This window comes from Amphibalanus amphitrite, unplaced genomic scaffold (assembly GCF_019059575.1).
Source record: "Amphibalanus amphitrite isolate SeventyFive unplaced genomic scaffold, NRLGWU_Aamphi_draft 001629F_arrow, whole genome shotgun sequence".
NCBI lineage: Eukaryota > Metazoa > Arthropoda > Thecostraca > Balanomorpha > Balanidae > Amphibalanus > Amphibalanus amphitrite.
In genome coordinates this window covers 77,285-99,857 of record NW_024883122.1, presented here as the reverse complement: position 1 = coordinate 99,857, position 22,573 = coordinate 77,285, and the positions used below count along the sequence as shown (strand labels likewise).

The 22,573-nt window shown below is 47.5% G+C and overlaps 2 protein-coding genes across 4 annotated transcripts in view; both read right to left on the bottom strand.

The window, feature by feature from the left end:
• Nucleotides 1-14,018, bottom strand: part of LOC122374264 (protein arginine N-methyltransferase 9-like) — a 34,174-nt gene extending 20,156 nt beyond the window's left edge. The window contains exon 1 of one of the 2 annotated variants that reach the window (XM_043352899.1): nt 13,923-14,018. The gene's annotated coding sequence lies outside the window, so the exon portion shown is untranslated. Of the gene's footprint in view, nt 1-3,526; nt 3,573-13,922 lie in introns of those variants that run through there. The other variant, XM_043352900.1, reaches the window with a different exon arrangement.
• A 355-nt stretch (nt 14,019-14,373) lies between these two features.
• LOC122374268 (lamina-associated polypeptide 2-like) lies at nt 14,374-22,538 on the bottom strand. Of its 2 annotated transcripts, XM_043352908.1 has the most exons (7): nt 22,198-22,534; nt 21,417-21,516; nt 19,165-19,410; nt 18,803-18,835; nt 16,350-16,548; nt 15,686-15,821; nt 14,374-15,204 (listed from the first exon to the last, which is right to left on the bottom strand). In XM_043352908.1, the coding sequence occupies exons 1-7, from the start codon at nt 22,384-22,386 to the stop codon at nt 15,067-15,069; spliced, it is 1,041 nt and encodes a 346-aa protein (XP_043208843.1). In that variant the 5' UTR covers nt 22,387-22,534; the 3' UTR covers nt 14,374-15,066. The 2 variants fall into 2 exon arrangements, with proteins under 2 accessions (XP_043208843.1, XP_043208844.1); XM_043352909.1 differs by lacking the exon at nt 18,803-18,835 and having other exon boundaries at nt 22,198-22,538.
• Between the last annotated feature and the right edge of the window lie 35 nt (nt 22,539-22,573).

Sequence of the window (22,573 nt, the reverse complement as noted above, 5' to 3'; positions counted from 1 at the left end):
TCACCGACTGAACTGGATAGTGGATACCAACCTCAACTTAAAGTTTCTGCAGCCTTATAACCTAACAAATGACTAAATTGCCAAAATAAATCCCTCAGTACAATAGCTTGACTCTAAAATAACAGAAATTTTGCATGCAGACCCTGAAATGGAGGGTTTATGAAAAGTAACAAAAATAAACATTCACTAATATCAATATGTTGTTATAAATTTCATATGTAGCATAAGCGCCAATACTGCCTTCATTTACAATGTTGCTACTGTTTTCCACTCACAAACGCTGCCCTCCGTGGACAGCAGCAGCAGCAGTGAAACGTCACCCGTGGTGTGACATCATCACCCATGACGTAATGGAAATCCAGTTGTTACCAAGGCCCTTTCAGAGGGTCTGCATGCAAAATTTCTGTTATTTTTTAGAGTCAAGCTATTGTACTAAGGGATTTATTTTGGCAATTTAGTCATTTGTTAGGTTATAAGGCTGCAGAAACTTTTAGTTGAGGTTGGTATCCATTATCCAGTTGCAGCTATAATCGTGTCATATTTTGTATCATTTTCTGAACATGTAAACACCTACCTATATGAATTCAAATTTTGTGATTGTAGAAAAGCAGTTACCCTCACATTGCAGCGGGGATTAGAACAATTAACCACACTTGTTATACAAAAAGCCTGTTTGCCATCAATTTTGGGAATCCAAATTGGGTATTGGTAAGGTAGATGTAGCACAAGCTGCCCGATGCACGAGAATGGGTCTTTCTAACCAAACCTTACCTAACCTGACCTACAACCTACAGCCTTAAACCTAAAATTTACAACCTACGACCTAGTCCTACGGTATGGCATATCACAACAGCTTGTGCTACGTCTGCTAGTGCTACCATGACCCAACTTTGTGCCAATTCATACCAACTTGGGATGACAGTCACTGCAGATGACAGATGTGTGCTGACCATGCAGGTCTTTGTTACAATTGCAATTCTATTGTGTTACAGGTTCGGCGTTCTACAGCTGCGACCCGCCATGGCTGGGCCACCGCAGCGGCATCACCTTCAGGGTGGACCTGCCCGTGGCCACCCGCCGGTCGGACCCGCCTGCAGTCCGCAGGGAAGCTGCCCTGCGAGCCATTGCAGAGCTCCCGCACCCGGACGTCACTATCTGGTCGGACGGCTCGGCTCGCGGCGGACGGAACAGGGCGGCGCAGGCGCTGATCCAGTTCCACCACCTCAACAGAGAAGAGACCGTGCGCGCTCCTGCAGGGGCGGTCTGCTCCAGCCTAAGAGCAGAACTGACCGCCATGCGCGAGGCGTTCGCGGCTGTGGCCGGCCTGGAGGACGGGGAGTTGGCATCGACCAAGTCGGTCCGCCTCCTCACCGACTCAAGGTCTGGGCTCCAACTACTTGGCCGCGGCCCAGCTAACCAGACCATGGCCCTGGCCGCCGAGGTGTGGAGGCTGCTGAGTGCTGAGCACCCTCACCGAGAACGGCACCGAGACGGTGCTCCAGTGGGTGCCAGGCCATGCCGGGCTGGACGGCAACGAAACCGCCGACCTCCTGGCTGGCGAGGCCACGGCGGGCGACCAAGACAGCGCACCGATCGACCTGTCGAGTGCGCGGGCCGCCGTCACGCGCCATGTCCGGGAGCTGTCGCGACAGAGGGCAACCGCTGCCCACCCGCACCCGGACCCCACGCCTGGCCACGACTCCCTGGCGCGCTGGGGTCGGTGACGCTGTCCCAGCTGAGGACCGGCACATCACCGCTGACCCGTGACACGCTCCACAAGATTGGCCCGGAAGCCGACGACGAATGCCCCGCGTGCGGGGAGCCCGACCGCGCGGCGCACCTACTGACCGATTGTCCGGCCTATGAGGCGGCCCGCCGCCGCCGCTGGGGTGTCGACCCTCGCCTGGTCGACGTCCTCGGCGGCCCGGCGACGAAGGTCGTCACCTTCATCGAGGATGTTGGGCGGACCGAGCCGCCGCTCGACCCGCCTGCGCCGCCGCCCCCCTGAGCGGGTTGGCAATGGGATGCAGAAGAAGAAGAAGAAGCAACTGCCAGCGCGCCACGGCGGCGAAGCCGAGTTCCGCCGCTGGACCGCCCGCGCAATGGCCAGCACAGACAAGAGACAACCGAATCACAACACCTACAATTACGTTATTATGGTATTGACATTGTTACAATTAACCCTGCTCTTTCGAGCGTGGATGCACGCTGAAATTGTCGCATAATTCCATGCAGCTTCCACCCTTCTGCAATACAAAGTTTGAATACAAAGTAGTCTTACAATAGGTTTAGAACTTATGTGCAGATTGTCGATGCTGGTTGACTTGATGATTGGAATTGTGTTTATCTGTTTATCTGTTTTGACTTAAATATATGGCCATGTACTATGGCCTACCTTGGGAAGTGTCTCTGATTTCAACAAAACATTTTTCATCAGGATACGCTGCAGGGTACATAGTACATACGTAGTGAAAATTTTGAGCATGTATGGGTGCGCATGTGGAGATGTAGACTGCGAATGAGACGGACTACGACGGTTTTTGAACCAATTAAATCTGATTGACAACATAATGTAGGATTAAAAACTGACTGTCAGAAGAATATTCACAGAATATTCACTTCACCCAGTACAACGAAAAGGGAAAGTCAGGAAACAGGCAGGGTACATCTCGAAGATCAATCAAATTGCAGGTGCCGATTGGTTATGGATCATTGTAGCTCAATGTACTGCCTTGTGCTGCTTTATTGATTGAAATTGCTTCCAGCTTGTATTGAAAGAAGTCATTATGGAAGAATTAAAAAGGTTCTTGAAAAATTTAAATACTTTGAATTGATATTTATGCAGAATTATACACCCGTATCATTCTTTACATGTCAATATTTGTATATTATCTAGCATATAAGAAAATAGTGGCCTCAAGTTTCTAGAAAATATCTGATTTTACTCTCAGAGCCACTGCAGATCCCTAAAAAGTTAGGAGCCGTCTTCATTATTGAATGTATAAACCCAAATAAATTATCACTGCTCAAAAGTGGAAGAAATGACAAATGAAATAAAGTTTTCCTACAGCGTTGCAATCCAGATTTCAAGATAGTGATGGGCGCACTAGAAAGCAAGTAAAAGTACTCCACAAGGCAAAAGTAAGGAACAAGAATATCCTTATACTGTTTCAGAATTCGGTAACAAACATTTTTTGTGTGTTTTAAATACCCGAACAAATCGATTCCAGAATCAGTCTTGATAATATTATATGGTTTTTGTATGGTGTTGGTGGTACTTGAATGACCAAAGTCAGTACATGTCCATCACCTTTCGATATTTCCGTGGTGCTCGTTCCCATTTCATAGCTGCTCACGGTGTTTTCTGCTGACGTCATATGGTGCTGCTCCACTAGCGCCACCATACGGCGTCAGCTGGCGAATTATCCAGTTAATACCAGAGCCCGCAAAAACCGCAAAAACAGCTTTTCTCAGCTGATGGAACTGGAAAGTGGAAGAAATGGAAGCCTCCTGGCTCTTTTACTACCAAAAGGTAATATGCAAAGCGATGATTAAAGCGATAGTAATCGAAAATGGATGAAAACTACTGTGAAAGCATCTTACATATCTTATGCTTTATCAAGGGCTTTATTCAAGCTTTATTGCTATGCATTTGACGAATGTAACGGAAGTTGGCACAGATTCAGCACAGATTCAGCACAGCACAGATTCGGTAGGGGGAAAAAAGGCCCCGGTAGAGGGAAACCTTTATGACCCGTTTTCCCCTAGAAATGACGTCACAAAGAGGTAAAAATGGGTATCAATCGAAAGCTCTCGTTTACCCAGACACAGTCCTGCAGGTAAATTCCAGTTTTTTCCCATAGGAAAGTTTTTAAGGGAAAATCAAAATTTTGGGTCAATGGGCCCCCCCCCCCCCCGATTTCGTTCAAAATCGGCACACAGGTGCCCCACCACCAGCCGAGAAACTTTCCCCAAAACGGTCCCCGTTGCATTGACGTTTAAGGCCCTTAAAGCCCCGTAAACTCGTAAGAAATCCGTAAATTCGCCCTTGTACGGCCAAAAACGGGGCGCTAGGGTAAAAATGGGTATCAATCGAAAGCTCTCGTTTACCCAGACACAGTCCTGCAGGAAAATTCCACTTTTTTCCCATAGGAAAGTTTTTACTGGAAAATCAAAATTTTGGGTCAATGGGGGGTCCCCCCTGATTTCGTTCAAAATCGGCATACAGGTGCCCCACCACCAGCCGAGAAACTTTCCCCAAAACGGTCCCCGTTGCATTGACGTTTAAGGCCCTTAAAGCCCCGTAAACTCGTAAAAAATCCGTAAATTCGCCCTTGTACGGCCAAAAACGGGGCGCTAGGGTAAAAATGGGTATCAACCGAAAGCTCTCGTTTACCCAGACACAGTCCTGCAGGAAAATTCCACTTTTTACCCATAGGAAAGTTTTTACGGGAAAATCAAAATTTTGGGTCAATGGGGGGTCCCCCCCGATTTCGTTCAAAATCGGCACACAGGTGCCCCACCACCAGCCGAGAAACTTTCCCCAAAACGGTCCCCGTTGCATTGACGTTTAAGGCCCGTAAAGCCCCCTAGACTCGTAAAATATCCGTAAAATCGCCTTTGTACGGACAAAAAAGTGGTGCTATGGTAAAAATGGGTATCAATCGAAAGCTCTCGTTTACCCAGATACAGTCCTGCAGGAAAATTCCACTTTTTCCCCATAGGAAAGTTTTTACGGGAAAATCAAAATTTTGGGTCAATAGGGGTCCCCCCGATTTCGTTCAAAATCGGCACACAGGTGCCCCACCACCAGCCGAGAAACTTTCCCCAAAACGGCCCCCGTTGCATTGACGTTTAAGGCCCTTAAAGCCCCGTAAACTCGTAAAAAATCCGTAAATTCGCCCTTGTACGGCCAAAAACGGGGCGCTAGGGTAAAAATGGGTATCAATCGAAAGCTCTCCTTTACCCAGACACAGTCCTGCAGGAAAATTCCACTTTTTTCCCAAAGGAAAGTTTTTACGGGAAAATCAAAATTTTGGGTCAATGGGGGGTCCCCCCCCAATTTCGTTCCAAATCGGCACACAGGTGCCCCACCACCAGCCGAGAAACTTTCCCCAAAACGGTCCCCGTTGCATTGACGTTTAAGGCCCGTAAAGCCCCCTAGACTCGTAAAATATCCGTAAAATCGCCTTTGTACGGACAAAAAAGTGGTGCTATGGTAAAAATGGGTATCAATCGAAAGCTCTCGTTTACCCAGACACAGTCATGCAGGAAAAGTCCACTTTTTCCCCATAGGAAAGTTTTTACGGGAAAATCAAAATTTCGGGTCAATGGGGGGTCCCCCCCGATTTCGTTCAAAATCGGCACACAGGTGCCCCACCACCAGCCGAGAAACTTTCCCCAAAACGGTCCCCGTTGCATTGACGTTTAAGGCCCGTAAAGCCCCCTAGACTCGTAAAATATCCGTAAAATCGCCTTTGTACGGACAAAAAAGTGGTGCTATGGTAAAAATGGGTATCAATCGAAAGCTCTCGTTTACCCAGACACAGTCCTGCAGGAAAATTCCACTTTTTCCCCATAGGAAAGTTTTTACGGGAAAATCAAAATTTTGGGTCAATGGGGGGTCCCCCCCGATTTCGTTCAAAATCGGCACACAGGTGCCCCACCACCAGCCGAGAAACTTTCCTCAAAACGGTCTCCGTTGCATTGACGTTTAAGGCCCTTAAAGCCCCGTAAACTCGTAAAAAAATCCGTAAATTCGCCCTTGTACGGCCAAAAACGGGGCGCTAGGGTAAAAGTGGGTATCAATCGAAAGCTCTCGTTTACCCAGATACAGTCCTGCAGGAAAATTCCACTTTTTCCCCATAGGAAAGTTTTTACGGGAAAATCAAAATTTCGGGTCAATGGGGGGTCCCCCCCGATTTCGTTCAAAATCGGCACACAGGTGCCCCACCACCAGCCGAGAAACTTTCCCCAAAACGGTCCCCGTTGCATTGACGTTTAAGGCCCTTAAAGCCCCGTAAACTCGTAAAAAATCCGTAAATTCGCCCTTGTACGGCCAAAAACGGGGCGCTAGGGTGAAAATGGGTATCAATCGAAAGCTCTCGTTTACCCAGACACAGTCCTGCAGGAAAAGTCCACTTTTTCCCCATAGGAAAGTTTTTACGGGAAAATCAAAATTTTGGGTCAATGGGGGGTCCCCCCCGATTTCGTTCAAAATCGGCACACAGGTGCCCCACCACCAGCCGAGAAACTTTCCCCAAAACGGTCCCCGTTGCATTGACGTTTAAGGCCCGTAAAGCCCCCTAGACTCGTAAAATATCCGTAAAATCGCCTTTGTACGGACAAAAAAGTGGTGCTATGGTAAAAATGGGTATCAATCGAAAGCTCTCAAAACGGTACCCATTTTTACCATAGCACCACTTTTTTGTCCGTACAAAGGCGATTTTACGGATATTTTACGAGTCTAGGGGGCTTTACGGGCCTTAAACGTCAATGCAACGGGGACCGTTTTGGGGAAAGTTTCTCGGCTGGTGGTGGGGCACCTGTGTGCCGATTTTGAACGAAATCGGGGAGGACCCCCCATTGACCCAAAATTTTGATTTTCCCGTAAAAACTTTCCTATGGGGAAAAAGTGAACTTTTCCTGCAGGACTGTGTCTGGGTAAACGAGAGCTTTCGATTGATACCCATTTTTACCCTAGCGCCCCGTTTTTGGCCGTACAAGGGCGAATTTACGGATTTTTTACGAGTTTACGGGGCTTTAAGGGCCTTAAACGTCAATGCAACGGGGACCGTTTTGGGGGAAGTTTCTCGGCTGGTGGTGGGGCACCTGTGTGCCGATTTTGAACGAAATCGGGGAGGACCCCCCATTGACCCAAAATTTTGATTTTCCCGTAAAAACTTTCCTATGGGGAAAAAGTGGAATTTTCCTGCAGGACTGTATCTGGGTAAACGAGAGCTTTCGATTGATACCCATTTTTACCATAGCACCACTTTTTTGTCCGTACAAAGACGATTTTACGGATATTTTACGAGTCTAGGGGGCTTTACGGGCCTTAAACGTCAATGCAACGGGGACCGTTTTGGGGAAAGTTTCTCGGCTGGTGGTGGGGCACCTGTGTGCCGATTTTGAACGAGATCGGGGGGACCCCCCATTGACCCAAAATTTTGATTTTCCCGTAAAAACTTTCCTATGGGGAAAAAGTGGACTTTTCCTGCAGGACTGTGTCTGGGTAAACGAGAGCTTTCGATTGATACCCATTTTTACCCTAGCGCCCCGTTTTTGGCCGTACAAGGGCGAATTTACGGATTTTTTACGAGTTTACGGGGCTTTAAGGGCCTTAAACGTCAATGCAACGGGGACCGTTTTGGGGAAAGTTTCTCGGCTGGTGGTGGGGCACCTGTGTGCCGATTTTGAACGAAATCGGGGAGGACCCCCTATTGACCCAAAATTTTGATTTTCCCGTAAAAACTTTCCTATGGGGAAAAAGTGGACTTTTCCTGCAGGACTGTGTCTGGGTAAACGAGAGCTTTCGATTGATACCCATTTTTACCCTAGCGTTCCGTTTTTGGCCGTACAAGGGCGAATTTACGGATTTTTTACGAGTTTACGGGGCTTTAAGGGCCTTAAACGTCAATGCAACGGGGACCGTTTTGGGGAAAGTTTCTCGGCTGGTGGTGGGGCACCTGTGTGCCGATTTTGAACGAAATCGGGGGGGACCCCCCATTGACCCAAAATTTTGATTTTCCCGTAAAAACTTTCCTATGGGGAAAAAGTGGAATTTTCCTGCAGGACTGTATCTGGGTAAACGAGAGCTTTCGATTGATACCCATTTTTACCATAGCACCACTTTTTTGTCCGTACAAAGGCGATTTTACGGATATTTTACGAGTCTAGGGGGCTTTACGGGCCTTAAACGTCAATGCAACGGGGACCGTTTTGGGGAAAGTTTCTCGGCTGGTGGTGGGGCACCTGTGTGCCGATTTTGAACGAAATCGGGGGGGACCCCCCATTGACCCAAAATTTTGATTTTCCCGTAAAAACTTTCCTATGGGAAAAAAGTGGAATTTTCCTGCAGGACTGTGTCTGGGTAAACGAGAGCTTTCGATTGATACCCATTTTTACCATAGCACCACTTTTTTGTCCGTACAAAGGCGATTTTACGGATATTTTACGAGTCTAGGGGGCTTTACGGGCCTTAAACGTCAATGCAACGGGGACCGTTTTGGGGAAAGTTTCTCGGCTGGTGGTGGGGCACCTGTGTGCCGATTTTGAACGAAATCGGGGGGGACCCCCCATTGACCCGAAATTTTGATTTTCCCGTAAAAACTTTCCTATGGGGAAAAAGTGGACTTTTCCTGCATGACTGTGTCTGGGTAAACGAGAGCTTTCGATTGATACCCATTTTTACCATAGCACCACTTTTTTGTCCGTACAAAGGCGATTTTACGGATATTTTACGAGTCTAGGGGGCTTTACGGGCCTTAAACGTCAATGCAACGGGGACCGTTTTGGGGAAAGTTTCTCGGCTGGTGGTGGGGCACCTGTGTGCCGATTTGGAACGAAATTGGGGGGGGACCCCCCATTGACCCAAAATTTTGATTTTCCCGTAAAAACTTTCCTTTGGGAAAAAAGTGGAATTTTCCTGCAGGACTGTGTCTGGGTAAAGGAGAGCTTTCGATTGATACCCATTTTTACCCTAGCGCCCCGTTTTTGGCCGTACAAGGGCGAATTTACGGATTTTTTACGAGTTTACGGGGCTTTAAGGGCCTTAAACGTCAATGCAACGGGGGCCGTTTTGGGGAAAGTTTCTCGGCTGGTGGTGGGGCACCTGTGTGCCGATTTTGAACGAAATCGGGGGGACCCCTATTGACCCAAAATTTTGATTTTCCCGTAAAAACTTTCCTATGGGGAAAAAGTGGAATTTTCCTGCAGGACTGTATCTGGGTAAACGAGAGCTTTCGATTGATACCCATTTTTACCATAGCACCACTTTTTTGTCCGTACAAAGACGATTTTACGGATATTTTACGAGTCTAGGGGGCTTTACGGGCCTTAAACGTCAATGCAACGGGGACCGTTTTGGGGAAAGTTTCTCGGCTGGTGGTGGGGCACATGTGTGCCGATTTTGAACGAAATCGGGGGGGACCCCCCATTGACCCGAAATTTTGATTTTCCCGTAAAAACTTTCCTATGGGGAAAAAGTGGACTTTTCCTGCAGGACTGTGTCTGGGTAAACGAGAGCTTTCGATTGATACCCATTTTTACCCTAGCGTTCCGTTTTTGGCCGTACAAGGGCGAATTTACGGATTTTTTACGAGTTTACGGGGCTTTAAGGGCCTTAAACGTCAATGCAACGGGGACCGTTTTGGGGAAAGTTTCTCGGCTGGTGGTGGGGCACCTGTGTGCCGATTTTGAACGAAATCGGGGGGGACCCCCCATTGACCCAAAATTTTGATTTTCCCGTAAAAACTTTCCTATGGGGAAAAAGTGGAATTTTCCTGCAGGACTGTATCTGGGTAAACGAGAGCTTTCGATTGATACCCATTTTTACCATAGCACCACTTTTTTGTCCGTACAAAGGCGATTTTACGGATATTTTACGAGTCTAGGGGGCTTTACGGGCCTTAAACGTCAATGCAACGGGGACCGTTTTGGGGAAAGTTTCTCGGCTGGTGGTGGGGCACCTGTGTGCCGATTTTGAACGAAATCGGGGGGGACCCCCCATTGACCCAAAATTTTGATTTTCCCGTAAAAACTTTCCTATGGGAAAAAAGTGGAATTTTCCTGCAGGACTGTGTCTGGGTAAACGAGAGCTTTCGATTGATACCCATTTTTACCATAGCACCACTTTTTTGTCCGTACAAAGGCGATTTTACGGATATTTTACGAGTCTAGGGGGCTTTACGGGCCTTAAACGTCAATGCAACGGGGACCGTTTTGGGGAAAGTTTCTCGGCTGGTGGTGGGGCACCTGTGTGCCGATTTTGAACGAAATCGGGGGGGACCCCCCATTGACCCGAAATTTTGATTTTCCCGTAAAAACTTTCCTATGGGGAAAAAGTGGACTTTTCCTGCATGACTGTGTCTGGGTAAACGAGAGCTTTCGATTGATACCCATTTTTACCATAGCACCACTTTTTTGTCCGTACAAAGGCGATTTTACGGATATTTTACGAGTCTAGGGGGCTTTACGGGCCTTAAACGTCAATGCAACGGGGACCGTTTTGGGGAAAGTTTCTCGGCTGGTGGTGGGGCACCTGTGTGCCGATTTGGAACGAAATTGGGGGGGGACCCCCCATTGACCCAAAATTTTGATTTTCCCGTAAAAACTTTCCTTTGGGAAAAAAGTGGAATTTTCCTGCAGGACTGTGTCTGGGTAAAGGAGAGCTTTCGATTGATACCCATTTTTACCCTAGCGCCCCGTTTTTGGCCGTACAAGGGCGAATTTACGGATTTTTTACGAGTTTACGGGGCTTTAAGGGCCTTAAACGTCAATGCAACGGGGGCCGTTTTGGGGAAAGTTTCTCGGCTGGTGGTGGGGCACCTGTGTGCCGATTTTGAACGAAATCGGGGGGACCCCTATTGACCCAAAATTTTGATTTTCCCGTAAAAACTTTCCTATGGGGAAAAAGTGGAATTTTCCTGCAGGACTGTATCTGGGTAAACGAGAGCTTTCGATTGATACCCATTTTTACCATAGCACCACTTTTTTGTCCGTACAAAGGCGATTTTACGGATATTTTACGAGTCTAGGGGGCTTTACGGGCCTTAAACGTCAATGCAACGGGGACCGTTTTGGGGAAAGTTTCTCGGCTGGTGGTGGGGCACCTGTGTGCCGATTTTGAACGAAATCGGGGGGGACCCCCCATTGACCCAAAATTTTGATTTTCCCGTAAAAACTTTCCTATGGGAAAAAACTGGAATTTTCCTGCAGGACTGTGTCTGGGTAAAGGAGAGCTTTCGATTGATACCCATTTTTACCCTAGCGCCCCGTTTTTGGCCGTACAAGGGCGAATTTACGGATTTTTTACGAGTTTACGGGGCTTTAAGGGCCTTAAACGTCAATGCAACGGGGGCCGTTTTGGGGAAAGTTTCTCGGCTGGTGGTGGGGCACCTGTGTGCCGATTTTGAACGAAATCGGGGGGACCCCTATTGACCCAAAATTTTGATTTTCCCGTAAAAACTTTCCTATGGGGAAAAAGTGGAATTTTCCTGCAGGACTGTATCTGGGTAAACGAGAGCTTTCGATTGATACCCATTTTTACCATAGCACCACTTTTTTGTCCGTACAAAGACGATTTTACGGATATTTTACGAGTCTAGGGGGCTTTACGGGCCTTAAACGTCAATGCAACGGGGACCGTTTTGGGGAAAGTTTCTCGGCTGGTGGTGGGGCACATGTGTGCCGATTTTGAACGAAATCGGGGGGGACCCCCCATTGACCCGAAATTTTGATTTTCCCGTAAAAACTTTCCTATGGGGAAAAAGTGGACTTTTCCTGCAGGACTGTGTCTGGGTAAACGAGAGCTTTCGATTGATACCCATTTTTACCCTAGCGTTCCGTTTTTGGCCGTACAAGGGCGAATTTACGGATTTTTTACGAGTTTACGGGGCTTTAAGGGCCTTAAACGTCAATGCAACGGGGACCGTTTTGGGGAAAGTTTCTCGGCTGGTGGTGGGGCACCTGTGTGCCGATTTTGAACGAAATCGGGGGGGACCCCCCATTGACCCAAAATTTTGATTTTCCCGTAAAAACTTTCCTATGGGGAAAAAGTGGAATTTTCCTGCAGGACTGTATCTGGGTAAACGAGAGCTTTCGATTGATACCCATTTTTACCATAGCACCACTTTTTTGTCCGTACAAAGGCGATTTTACGGATATTTTACGAGTCTAGGGGGCTTTACGGGCCTTAAACGTCAATGCAACGGGGACCGTTTTGGGGAAAGTTTCTCGGCTGGTGGTGGGGCACCTGTGTGCCGATTTTGAACGAAATCGGGGGGGACCCCCCATTGACCCAAAATTTTGATTTTCCCGTAAAAACTTTCCTATGGGAAAAAAGTGGAATTTTCCTGCAGGACTGTGTCTGGGTAAACGAGAGCTTTCGATTGATACCCATTTTTACCATAGCACCACTTTTTTGTCCGTACAAAGGCGATTTTACGGATATTTTACGAGTCTAGGGGGCTTTACGGGCCTTAAACGTCAATGCAACGGGGACCGTTTTGGGGAAAGTTTCTCGGCTGGTGGTGGGGCACCTGTGTGCCGATTTTGAACGAAATCGGGGGGGACCCCCCATTGACCCGAAATTTTGATTTTCCCGTAAAAACTTTCCTATGGGGAAAAAGTGGACTTTTCCTGCATGACTGTGTCTGGGTAAACGAGAGCTTTCGATTGATACCCATTTTTACCATAGCACCACTTTTTTGTCCGTACAAAGGCGATTTTACGGATATTTTACGAGTCTAGGGGGCTTTACGGGCCTTAAACGTCAATGCAACGGGGACCGTTTTGGGGAAAGTTTCTCGGCTGGTGGTGGGGCACCTGTGTGCCGATTTGGAACGAAATTGGGGGGGGACCCCCCATTGACCCAAAATTTTGATTTTCCCGTAAAAACTTTCCTTTGGGAAAAAAGTGGAATTTTCCTGCAGGACTGTGTCTGGGTAAAGGAGAGCTTTCGATTGATACCCATTTTTACCCTAGCGCCCCGTTTTTGGCCGTACAAGGGCGAATTTACGGATTTTTTACGAGTTTACGGGGCTTTAAGGGCCTTAAACGTCAATGCAACGGGGGCCGTTTTGGGGAAAGTTTCTCGGCTGGTGGTGGGGCACCTGTGTGCCGATTTTGAACGAAATCGGGGGGACCCCTATTGACCCAAAATTTTGATTTTCCCGTAAAAACTTTCCTATGGGGAAAAAGTGGAATTTTCCTGCAGGACTGTATCTGGGTAAACGAGAGCTTTCGATTGATACCCATTTTTACCATAGCACCACTTTTTTGTCCGTACAAAGGCGATTTTACGGATATTTTACGAGTCTAGGGGGCTTTACGGGCCTTAAACGTCAATGCAACGGGGACCGTTTTGGGGAAAGTTTCTCGGCTGGTGGTGGGGCACCTGTGTGCCGATTTTGAACGAAATCGGGGGGGACCCCCCATTGACCCAAAATTTTGATTTTCCCGTAAAAACTTTCCTATGGGAAAAAACTGGAATTTTCCTGCAGGACTGTGTCTGGGTAAACGAGAGCTTTCGATTGATACCCATTTTTACCTCTTTGTGACGTCATTTCTAGGGGAAAACGGGTCATAAAGGTTTCCCTCTACCGGGGCCTTTTTTCCCCCTACCGAATCTGTGCTGTGCTGAATCTGTGCTGAATCTGTGCCAACTTCCGTTACATATTTGACGACGGATCACTGGCACAGCAGATGGTTTTGTGATCAAAGTTCTTTAACGCGAGCAGTAAAAGCAAAAATTTTACGTTTTAATTGGCTATACGTTCAAAAATTACGCTAGCACTAGCACAACAGATATTTATTGAATGCAATTTGAATGAAACAGCTGCGCCGTATATGGATTCACAGCAGATCATCTCTAAAACACAGCTAAAATTTAGTCAGTAAACAGCTTTCATAAAGCAAACCACGTCCATCATTCTGCATTCGTGGTGTTTTAGGCTAGTTACAGCGAGAAATTGCCGCCACTAGCTAAAACCCTACATTTTGTGCCCAACTCGCAAATCTGATATTTGTATTCTTGCAAATTTATCGTTTTTTCAGGCGAACAGAGTCGGAGGTCTATACTGCATGCTCATTCTATCGACCTCAAGAGCCTAGCTCGACTTTACTCAGCAGATCTTTGTCGCTCACGGTCACTTGACACGCTGCCAGACTCGACTAACCCCATGCATGATGCAGCACCTTACATTCCTCCGGTATCTATATACACTGTGCTTCCGGGGACCAAGGCCCGCATGGCGGCTTCAGTCACTGGGCCCATTTGAATAAAGCCAGCAAGCTCAAGCTCTATTTGTAAGGAAGAAAACCTGTATCGAGCCCATTCACCTACACATGAGAACCCCTAGCAACTACGCGAACATGATGAAAAGTTTAAAACAGGTGTCATTTTTGCTTACTATCAAGCCAAAATCTGCAAAGAAACAGGCTTACTCATCAAATGATGCTGGTATGACAATTTACCACGCTGTTATCATTTCACTCAACTCTCTGTTCCCTGAAATACTTGCGATGATTAAGCACTAAAATCACTGATGCTGATAAATGTGACACTACAAAGCACAGCACACAGTACGGACATACGATCCCAAAGTCTTAACACTTTGGGTCGGGTAAACATGACACACTTAAACAATTGAGTTATTCAAAAATGTTTATTCATTCCGAACATTGCAGGGGAAAAGGGGTGGGCAAGACACACGATATTGAATCTCATCGGACGATCTCAGCTTTCACAAAAAACGCATTCGACTGAAATAATACGCCAGCTACCCAGCAAAACACCTCAAAATATGATCCTAATACATCAACGCAATGAGATGAACTTTTAAACACATGAATTCCTCGCCTCTCCAACCAGATCTCCAGAAATTCTGAACAATTACTTCATCAAAAAGTGCATCCAAAATCGTATAAAATGGGGGAACTTGGGCGGCGGGGCGCTTGTACATAGTTTGTATGCGTCTAACGACGGAGAATACCTACGTGAACAATCGCGGACTTCGGCTTACTTATGGTATACACACACTCATACAGGTCAAAAATACCTTCCCGAAACGAGTCCTCGGGCGACACTCCAGCAATGGCGAGTGATGGGGGAATGGGCCCGTCCAACGGCGCACCTCTGTTCAACGATACCGGCAGCAGCCATAACTGTACAGTGTACACGATACCATCCGCTTAACGCCCATCGGTCTTCCAGCGCGGTGTGGGACCATCCCGCACGGTCAAGCTATACCCAGGCAGCAGGGGTGAGTCGTCACCGGGGGAGGACGCGCGATGATTTGAACTGGTCCGGGTCAGGCAGCGGCAGGCAGGCGGTCGGCTGGCTGGCTAGGTCTGAGTGGTCTGCTCACCGGCAGCGGCTCCGGCGGCGGCCTGTCGCAGGCCGTCCACCTTCTCAGCAGCGCGGTGCACCGCGTCACGGGCCGCCTTCTGCAGCTCCTCGAAGCTCGGCGCCTCGTTGTAGTGCTGTATGGAGAGAAGGGAGAATGTGTCAGATGCCGAGGCGTAGGGAAAGTGCGTAGAGTACATCCCGGATATAGCTAAGCTTATCACGACAATAGGCATCATAAGAAGAATGTAGCAGCCAAGACAGGTCTACACAAACGAGGATGGCATGGAATCGAGGTAAAATCAGCAAACTTTCAACTCAAAGCGTCTCAACGTCAAATGACAGAGACAGACGATCGTTGGTAACGGGAATATTTATCCTAAAGAGCAACAGTAGAGCACTATATAGTATCCACTATCCAAGCCGGCCACGGAAACCACTAACTGAAAACGAGGAACAAAATTCAATACAGAACTCAGTAAAAATCAGATACCAAAAACTCAATAGCACATATGTACATCTAAACCATGCCACATTCGATAGATCCTATTCTCGTTGGACAGGAAACTTCACATGGTTACATAGGCCACAAATCTCGAACCCCACTTCGTCACCGACCTGGTAGCAGTAGTATGCAGCGGCGATCAGGATCAGAAGCACGCTCAGTTTGACCAGGGCGCGCAGCCAGCCACCGGAGCCGGGGGCTTCCTTCCGTGGCAGTGACGGCGCAGCTCGGCTGTCGGTCAGGTCCGCGCTGCAAAAACGAAGGTCAGCAGTTATCATAGACTGCATTATCGTCGCGAACGCGTAAGGGGGCTGCAGAAAACAGAATGTCCTGAGTCATGCAGGTCCTTCGGATACTGTCCAAATTCCAGACATTTATGACGTGGAAGTGAATGCACGCTAGACACCATGAGCTGTGGAATGTGCATGCGAGGCGAGCAGTAACCGAAAATACTTCTTCGACTGTGCAAACGACTACGGTAAATAAGCGGTTGGGCTGATTATGGAGCGGAATTACGATTCGCAGAGTACGTAAAATAAGTTTGATTAGACAAACACATTTCGTAGAGACAATAAACGTCGAATTACTAACCGAGTAACATTTAAACGTACAAAAAAAAAAAAAAAACGATCCGTCTTTAGGATACATGGAGTCATGCTATCTGCAATAATGTACCACCCTACATGCCTCAGTTAGTAAAATTTCAGCATATTATTCCACTCGACAAAAACAGCACCATTCCCCCCCCCCCCCAACACCCATTCTCCCCTCCCTCACCCTGCGTAGCTGCTGGCGGCAGCGGTCTTGGTGATCAGGTACTGCTCCTGCGGGTACGATCCGCGCACATCGCGAACTCCGCGCCGCGGGCTCGGCTGGTCACCGTTATCCCGCAGGAAGACTGCACGGACGGCCGGGCCGCGCGGCTCCGAGGGAGCGGCGCGGGCACTGCTGGAAGAGGAGGACGCCTCGGCCGCGGCTGTGGGGGGAACACTCAGAATTAGTCTCGCAGCGAGCGTAATACATCACACCGGAGGGGGAAGTATTGAGGGCAATGTGACGCAATACTGATAACGACTGCCTGAGGTTTAGTACAAAGTGGATCTGCTTAACAATGATAATGATGGCTGAGCTTCTGGGACGCCCGGACTGCGTTAGCCGTTTGCGATCTGATAAAGAGGGCGACCAGTGAACGCTAAAATGCCTGAGACTAAGCTAGAGAAGACTGCCCAAAGCCAGTCTCTTCCCATGTGGGCAAAAATACTTGTATCGAAAATCGATAGTGAATAAAATGCTGCCCTTGTTATGATGTTGAGCTGCCTAAATACAACAAAGTGTAGCAGGCAACCCATTTAACACAGCATACCACGTAAAACGACTTGTTGAGACATAGCCGACGAAACGTAAGGACACAAAATAAGTCACGTATTTACAACAGATGGTAAGACCGAAAGGTGCAATATCCTGCCAAAACGAAGAATGTGTAACATGATAAACAAAATATTCCACTGATAGCAGAAAAAGTCATGCAAGTAGGCAATAAGAAAACATAGGACCTGGCCCTCCATTTAACCCGCGCACCGACGGGGGTCTGCGCCAACTTAGTACCGACGGGGGGGGGGGGGGCGGATGACCGCCCCCCCCCTGAGATCTCGAGAACGAAGCAAGATAGCGACAAGCGGTAAACGGCATCGGATACGCACGGTCAAGATCTACAATTTTTACTAAGGTCATTTTCAGGTCAGGTCAAAGATGACGTCACAGGGGTCGAAAAAGTCAAAATGGCGGCGCTGAATATGGAGAGAGTTTTTCTCGAATAACTTTCGAATTAGTCAAGATAGGAACAAACTAAGGGCATCATCGTGATCCTCTCGTCAATCCGCATCGAATGATATATATGTTGACCTCGAAAGGTCAAGGTCAAAGGTTGACCTCAGGTCACGTGACCTCGAGGTCATCATGTATATCATTCGATGCGTCTTGACGAGCTGAACACAATGAGACCATCCACGCGTCTGTATCTTGTTCCTGTACGGAGTTATTGGCCAAAAACCTTTCGTGACCTTTGATGACGTCACATGACCTCACAGCTGCCCAACAGCAAAACAGACCTCAAGGTAGTGAAGGTTGATCGTATATGAAGTCATGTATGGTATATGGGGCCATTCCGACCCGTTTTAGTGGTAAAAACAGGGAGTTGATTTTTCCCCCATTGACTTATAATGGGGAGGTCGCGAAATTGACCTGACCTTAGGTCACCGATATCAAAATTCCGAGATATACAAATTGTAGGTACTAATGACCTAATAATATCCTGCGACTTTCAAAGGCCTCCGACATCTACTGTAGCTCTGGCACGGTGACAAAGTTGCAAAAAAGTGACTTGAGGTTGGGTCATTCAAAGTGACCTGGTGACCTGACCTTGAAAGGTAGGAGGTTCCAACTTGCACACCATGTGTAAAATTGATAAGGGAATAGTCATACTAAATTTCGCGGCGCTACGCGCCGCGGTTTTCCCGCTATTCGCGAAAAACCTCAGGGGGGGGGGGGCGGATATCCCCCGTCGGTGCGCGGGTTAAAGTCCCACCACACACACGTGAAATCAAGCGTGAAATAACATATCCATATAGGATTGATAATGAAAATGGCCAGAGAGCAGAGAAGCACATCAAAATCCAGTACCGCACAGTAAGAGCAGAACACATAAGCCAGACCAACAAAGAGGCAACATGGAACACAGGCACAATTTGCTTAAGAGGTGCGCATTGTTTCAAGCGACATAAAAAGAACGTGGATATTACATTATGTCGTTCAAACGTTCAAACCAGTTACAAAATACGCCGCAATAGTTGTGTGAAAACATCACAGCCTCAATATGAGTACAATTGACAGATGCAAGTAAATTTAGCTTATGCATACATTCAAAATATATCTACGGAAACATCTGGCATCTTGAATTTGAGTCAGTAAATTAAATACGAATTTAATGTAAAATTGAGACAATTGCTTGGCAACGTCATTATTATCAACTTAAAACAGCATAATAAACTTTTGGCTTTTACCAGCTGAAGCTCCACGCTAAGACACTCATAATTCAAAAGGAAAGCTTGCATCATCAACGATTGGAAGTAGTAAAGAACGACTTGATAAGTGAGCCTTATCGGCTGGCACAACAGGAACAGAAAAGCGACAAAGAAAGCGAGCCATCCATATATTACCAGGCTGGTAGTTACCTCTGGATGATCTATACTTGTAACTGTATCCTCCTGTAAAACCAGGCAAGAACGATGCAAAACACATCTGCAACCTTTTCATTTAAACCCCCAGCCTGCATGCATACACCTAACTGCATGGGTCGGCCAGGTATCAGAGAAAGTCTCATAAACACTGAAAGTCATACTGACCTTGAGGACATTGGTCAAGAGAAACACCATGAAATCACATCCAAACATGAAATAAAATGACGATCAAACCAGTCAACTGGACTTTGGCAGATCAAGTCAGTCTCCATTTCCTTCTCTCCCGTCATTAATGAATCACCACAAGTGGTGTAAGCTTAGCCCATTTCCCCCGTGGGGGCCTCCGTTCTACTCACGAGGAGCCGCGTCCACGGTGCGTCTCTTCCTCAGCTCCGGCTCTGGCTCGGGGCGCCGTTCCGGCTCCGGCTCCAGTTCCGGCTCGCTGTCCGAGTACTCGTCACCGCCGCCGCTACCGTTCACCACAGTGGTGACGGTGCGCGTGCTGTAGCGGGTGGTGGTGGTGCGCTCGGCGGCGGCGCCGTCAACAGCAGTCTCACCCAGTAGCTTGGAGAGCTTCTTCTCGTATAGTCGGCGAGTAGAACCTGCGGCAGAGAGGAGTTGGTGAGGTGAGGTCAACAGATAGCTGATACACAGACCAACTAGTGCTGAGCCCTGAGGTGGAGAAAAAAAGGGGTGTAGGGTTTAGGAAAACATATTGATTTGCATATTTTTATAATACAGACCAGACAGACCAAAAATATCAGACTTCACTAAATCACTTTCAGTTAACCCACGCCGGCACGGGGGGGCCGGGGGGGGGGGTGATGCAACCTCCCCCTAAGGTTTTCCGCAAATAACTCGCGCAAAAAGCGGCTGCGCGTTTGCAGTCTCTTTGTGGTTTTAAACATTCAAACATGTGAAATGATGTTGGTCCTATGCATTATGGTGGATGTCAAGGTCAATCAAAGGTCAGGCCAGGTCATTGACTTTTGATTACCTTGGTTCACCTTTGAGTTTTACATGTTTCTAGGCTAGTTTTTTTAAAGCTGATCTCGAATTTAGCAAGCATTTGAACATTTAAAAAGCAGTTTTGGTGCTTTCGTAACACGTTATGAAGGTCTCAGTGGCAGCTGACACCCACTATGAATACCCGGCAGGACAACTATTGGTTGACCTAACCTCACCTGACCCGACCTGGCCTAAATGCATGAAGACATCTGTGATCAAAACCAACATGAAATTCGTGATCAGCAATCCCCCCCCCAAAAAAAAACATTACAGCATCACTTTATAAAGTTCTGACAGGTCACGATTTTCCTGACTTTTTGGTCAATGACCTGACCTGGAAGGTTAACCATGAATGACCTAGGACCTTAAAATTGGGCATTAGCGGCTTTCTCATCCTCTCATCACAGGCAACAGGCTCATTTTTTCCGTGTAGCTCTAGCTCAATCAGGGGCCAAACGGCAAAGGACCCTGTACATGTGCGGCTAGCAAAACACCAATACGGGCGAGGGTTAAGCACTTTCAGTTAAAATACAGCAGCATTGCTGCAGTGAATGTGTCGTAGGGTGGCAGGTGATCGCATTGGGTTTCAGCACCAGTACTTGGTGGTGCACCTTAACTGCAGACTTGTCCCTTGTGAACTAGCCAGTAGCCATGCCACACTGTTTGTAGTTATGAAACAATGTTGATAAGCAATGCCCTATTTGGTTTACCATGTAAATATTGTGAGCTCTCAAATAGCAAAATCTTATCTAAAAATTGGATCATTAGGCCATACATTAAAACAAAGACTTGGTACAAATGCAGGTGGTCCAAAACTATGTCATCATGTTTATCTGGTAAACTATTCACCAGCATGTCTCAACATTGAGATACCTGTAATTACGGAGCGAGCGAAGCGAGCAGAGTCTTTCCTTAGATTAACGGAAATTTCTGAGTATGAGCGGCCGGCCGGCCGTGCGGATGCTTTTGCGAGGCTTATATCTCAGCAACCACTTGACCGATTTACACGCGGTAATTTTTGTAGGGTAGCTTCATTCCTTCTACCAAGTATTGGACTATTCCCGATGCATGTGGGTGACCCCTTATGCACGTGCCACGTGCAAAATGAAGTGGTGTCAGTTTTGTAATTGTTGCAATATCTCGTTAACTACTTGGCCGATTGCGCTGAAAGTTGGCATGTAGGTAGGCACCCACTAGACACTGCATATCCATGTGCCAGAGTTGGGGTGCTTCTGTGCGCACGTGCAGGGGTCGTTTCCAGATCTCGAGAACGGCTCGACCGATTGCGCTCAAATTTGGTACACAGTTAGGGACCGGTTAGTAGGGTGCCGTGCAAGTCAGTTGGGATCCATTTTGCACGTGCGCACGTGCAGGGTGCCGCTTCCAGATCTCGAGAACGGCTGGGCCGATTGTGCCCAACTTTGGCACATCGCTAGAGACCGGTTAGTAGGGTGCCGTGCACAAGTCAGTTGGAGGTAACCCCTCGCAATTTCACACGTGCAAGGCCCACCCACTCGCTCGCTCTGTTAGTCGCCCCAAAAGGCAACTGGTATTATCAACAAACTAGCATGGGTTAACGTTACCGATGTTTGACCCTTACCAACAATAGGTCCCACGTTGACACCATGAGATCTGAGGTGTTCGGCCAGCTCCTCATTGTTCAGCTCGGAGACATCAGTGGCCAATGATGACACTGATCCCTGAAATAATGGGGCATAGCAATTAATTCATTAAAATGGGAATGCGATGAGCAAAGGAAATAGGGGATTATTTTGGGCAGAATGAAAGGAAAAGACTTGGACTTCTGCCAAGACAAAAATGAACAGATATTTGGCAGGGAAAAAACAATTATTTCAATAGGTACCTAGGCTACCAACCCCTTAAGTCTTTGCAGCAGTTTTTCATTTATTGACTATAAAATTTCACAAATTTTGCCATTGTTTTTTTTCACCAAAGATGACTAGTTGGCATGACATCACCCAGAGGTGGAGATCTTGGGGGGGTCGGGGGGGGGGGGGGTAAGGACCCCCCTGAAAACAAATTACTGCTATGTAAGTCAATGATACTGCATCCAGCCTGCCTCCATCTGCCCGGCCTGGACCCCCCCCCCCCCCTGAAATTTTGACAGATCTCCACCCCTGACATCATCACTCTGAATTATGATCGTCAATCAGCAGCCGAGGCACTGTGCGAGCAGGGACAGGCTGCCTGACAGCCACTAGTTAGTCTGTACACAAGTGGCATGACCGATTTAGGGTCCTAGCCGCAACATTTCTATAGGTACTCAGTGCAAAGCCGCCACCCTCGCAGATCAAAATGAGATGAGACATGAGATGTCACAATTAGCTTGATATGAATGACGATGTTAATTGTTAACCAACCTCATCTCCATTTTGCTGTTTTGCGGGTCCTTCGTCATCGCTGGAAAATTCTCCTGCAGCTTCCTGATGGGGAGCAACATGCTTCTCATAAAGCTGCACCAGCCTATCTTTCTTCGCAGAAGGGGAAGGAGGAGTCACGCCGTGATTGATCAACTCATTGATAAGCTGGCTTTTTGTAAGTGAAGCCATAGCTTCCGCAGCCCTAATATTTCTATTTGTATCCGGTTTGAGATCTATAACCTCGAAAAAACACCACAGACTGACTTGGACTGACTTATAAAAACAAATAAAATACCACAGACCTCGCACTCAGACGAAAACGCGCCCCAAGTCAAAGTGCCGGCGCACGAGTGTTCGATTGTTTTGATGTCATTCT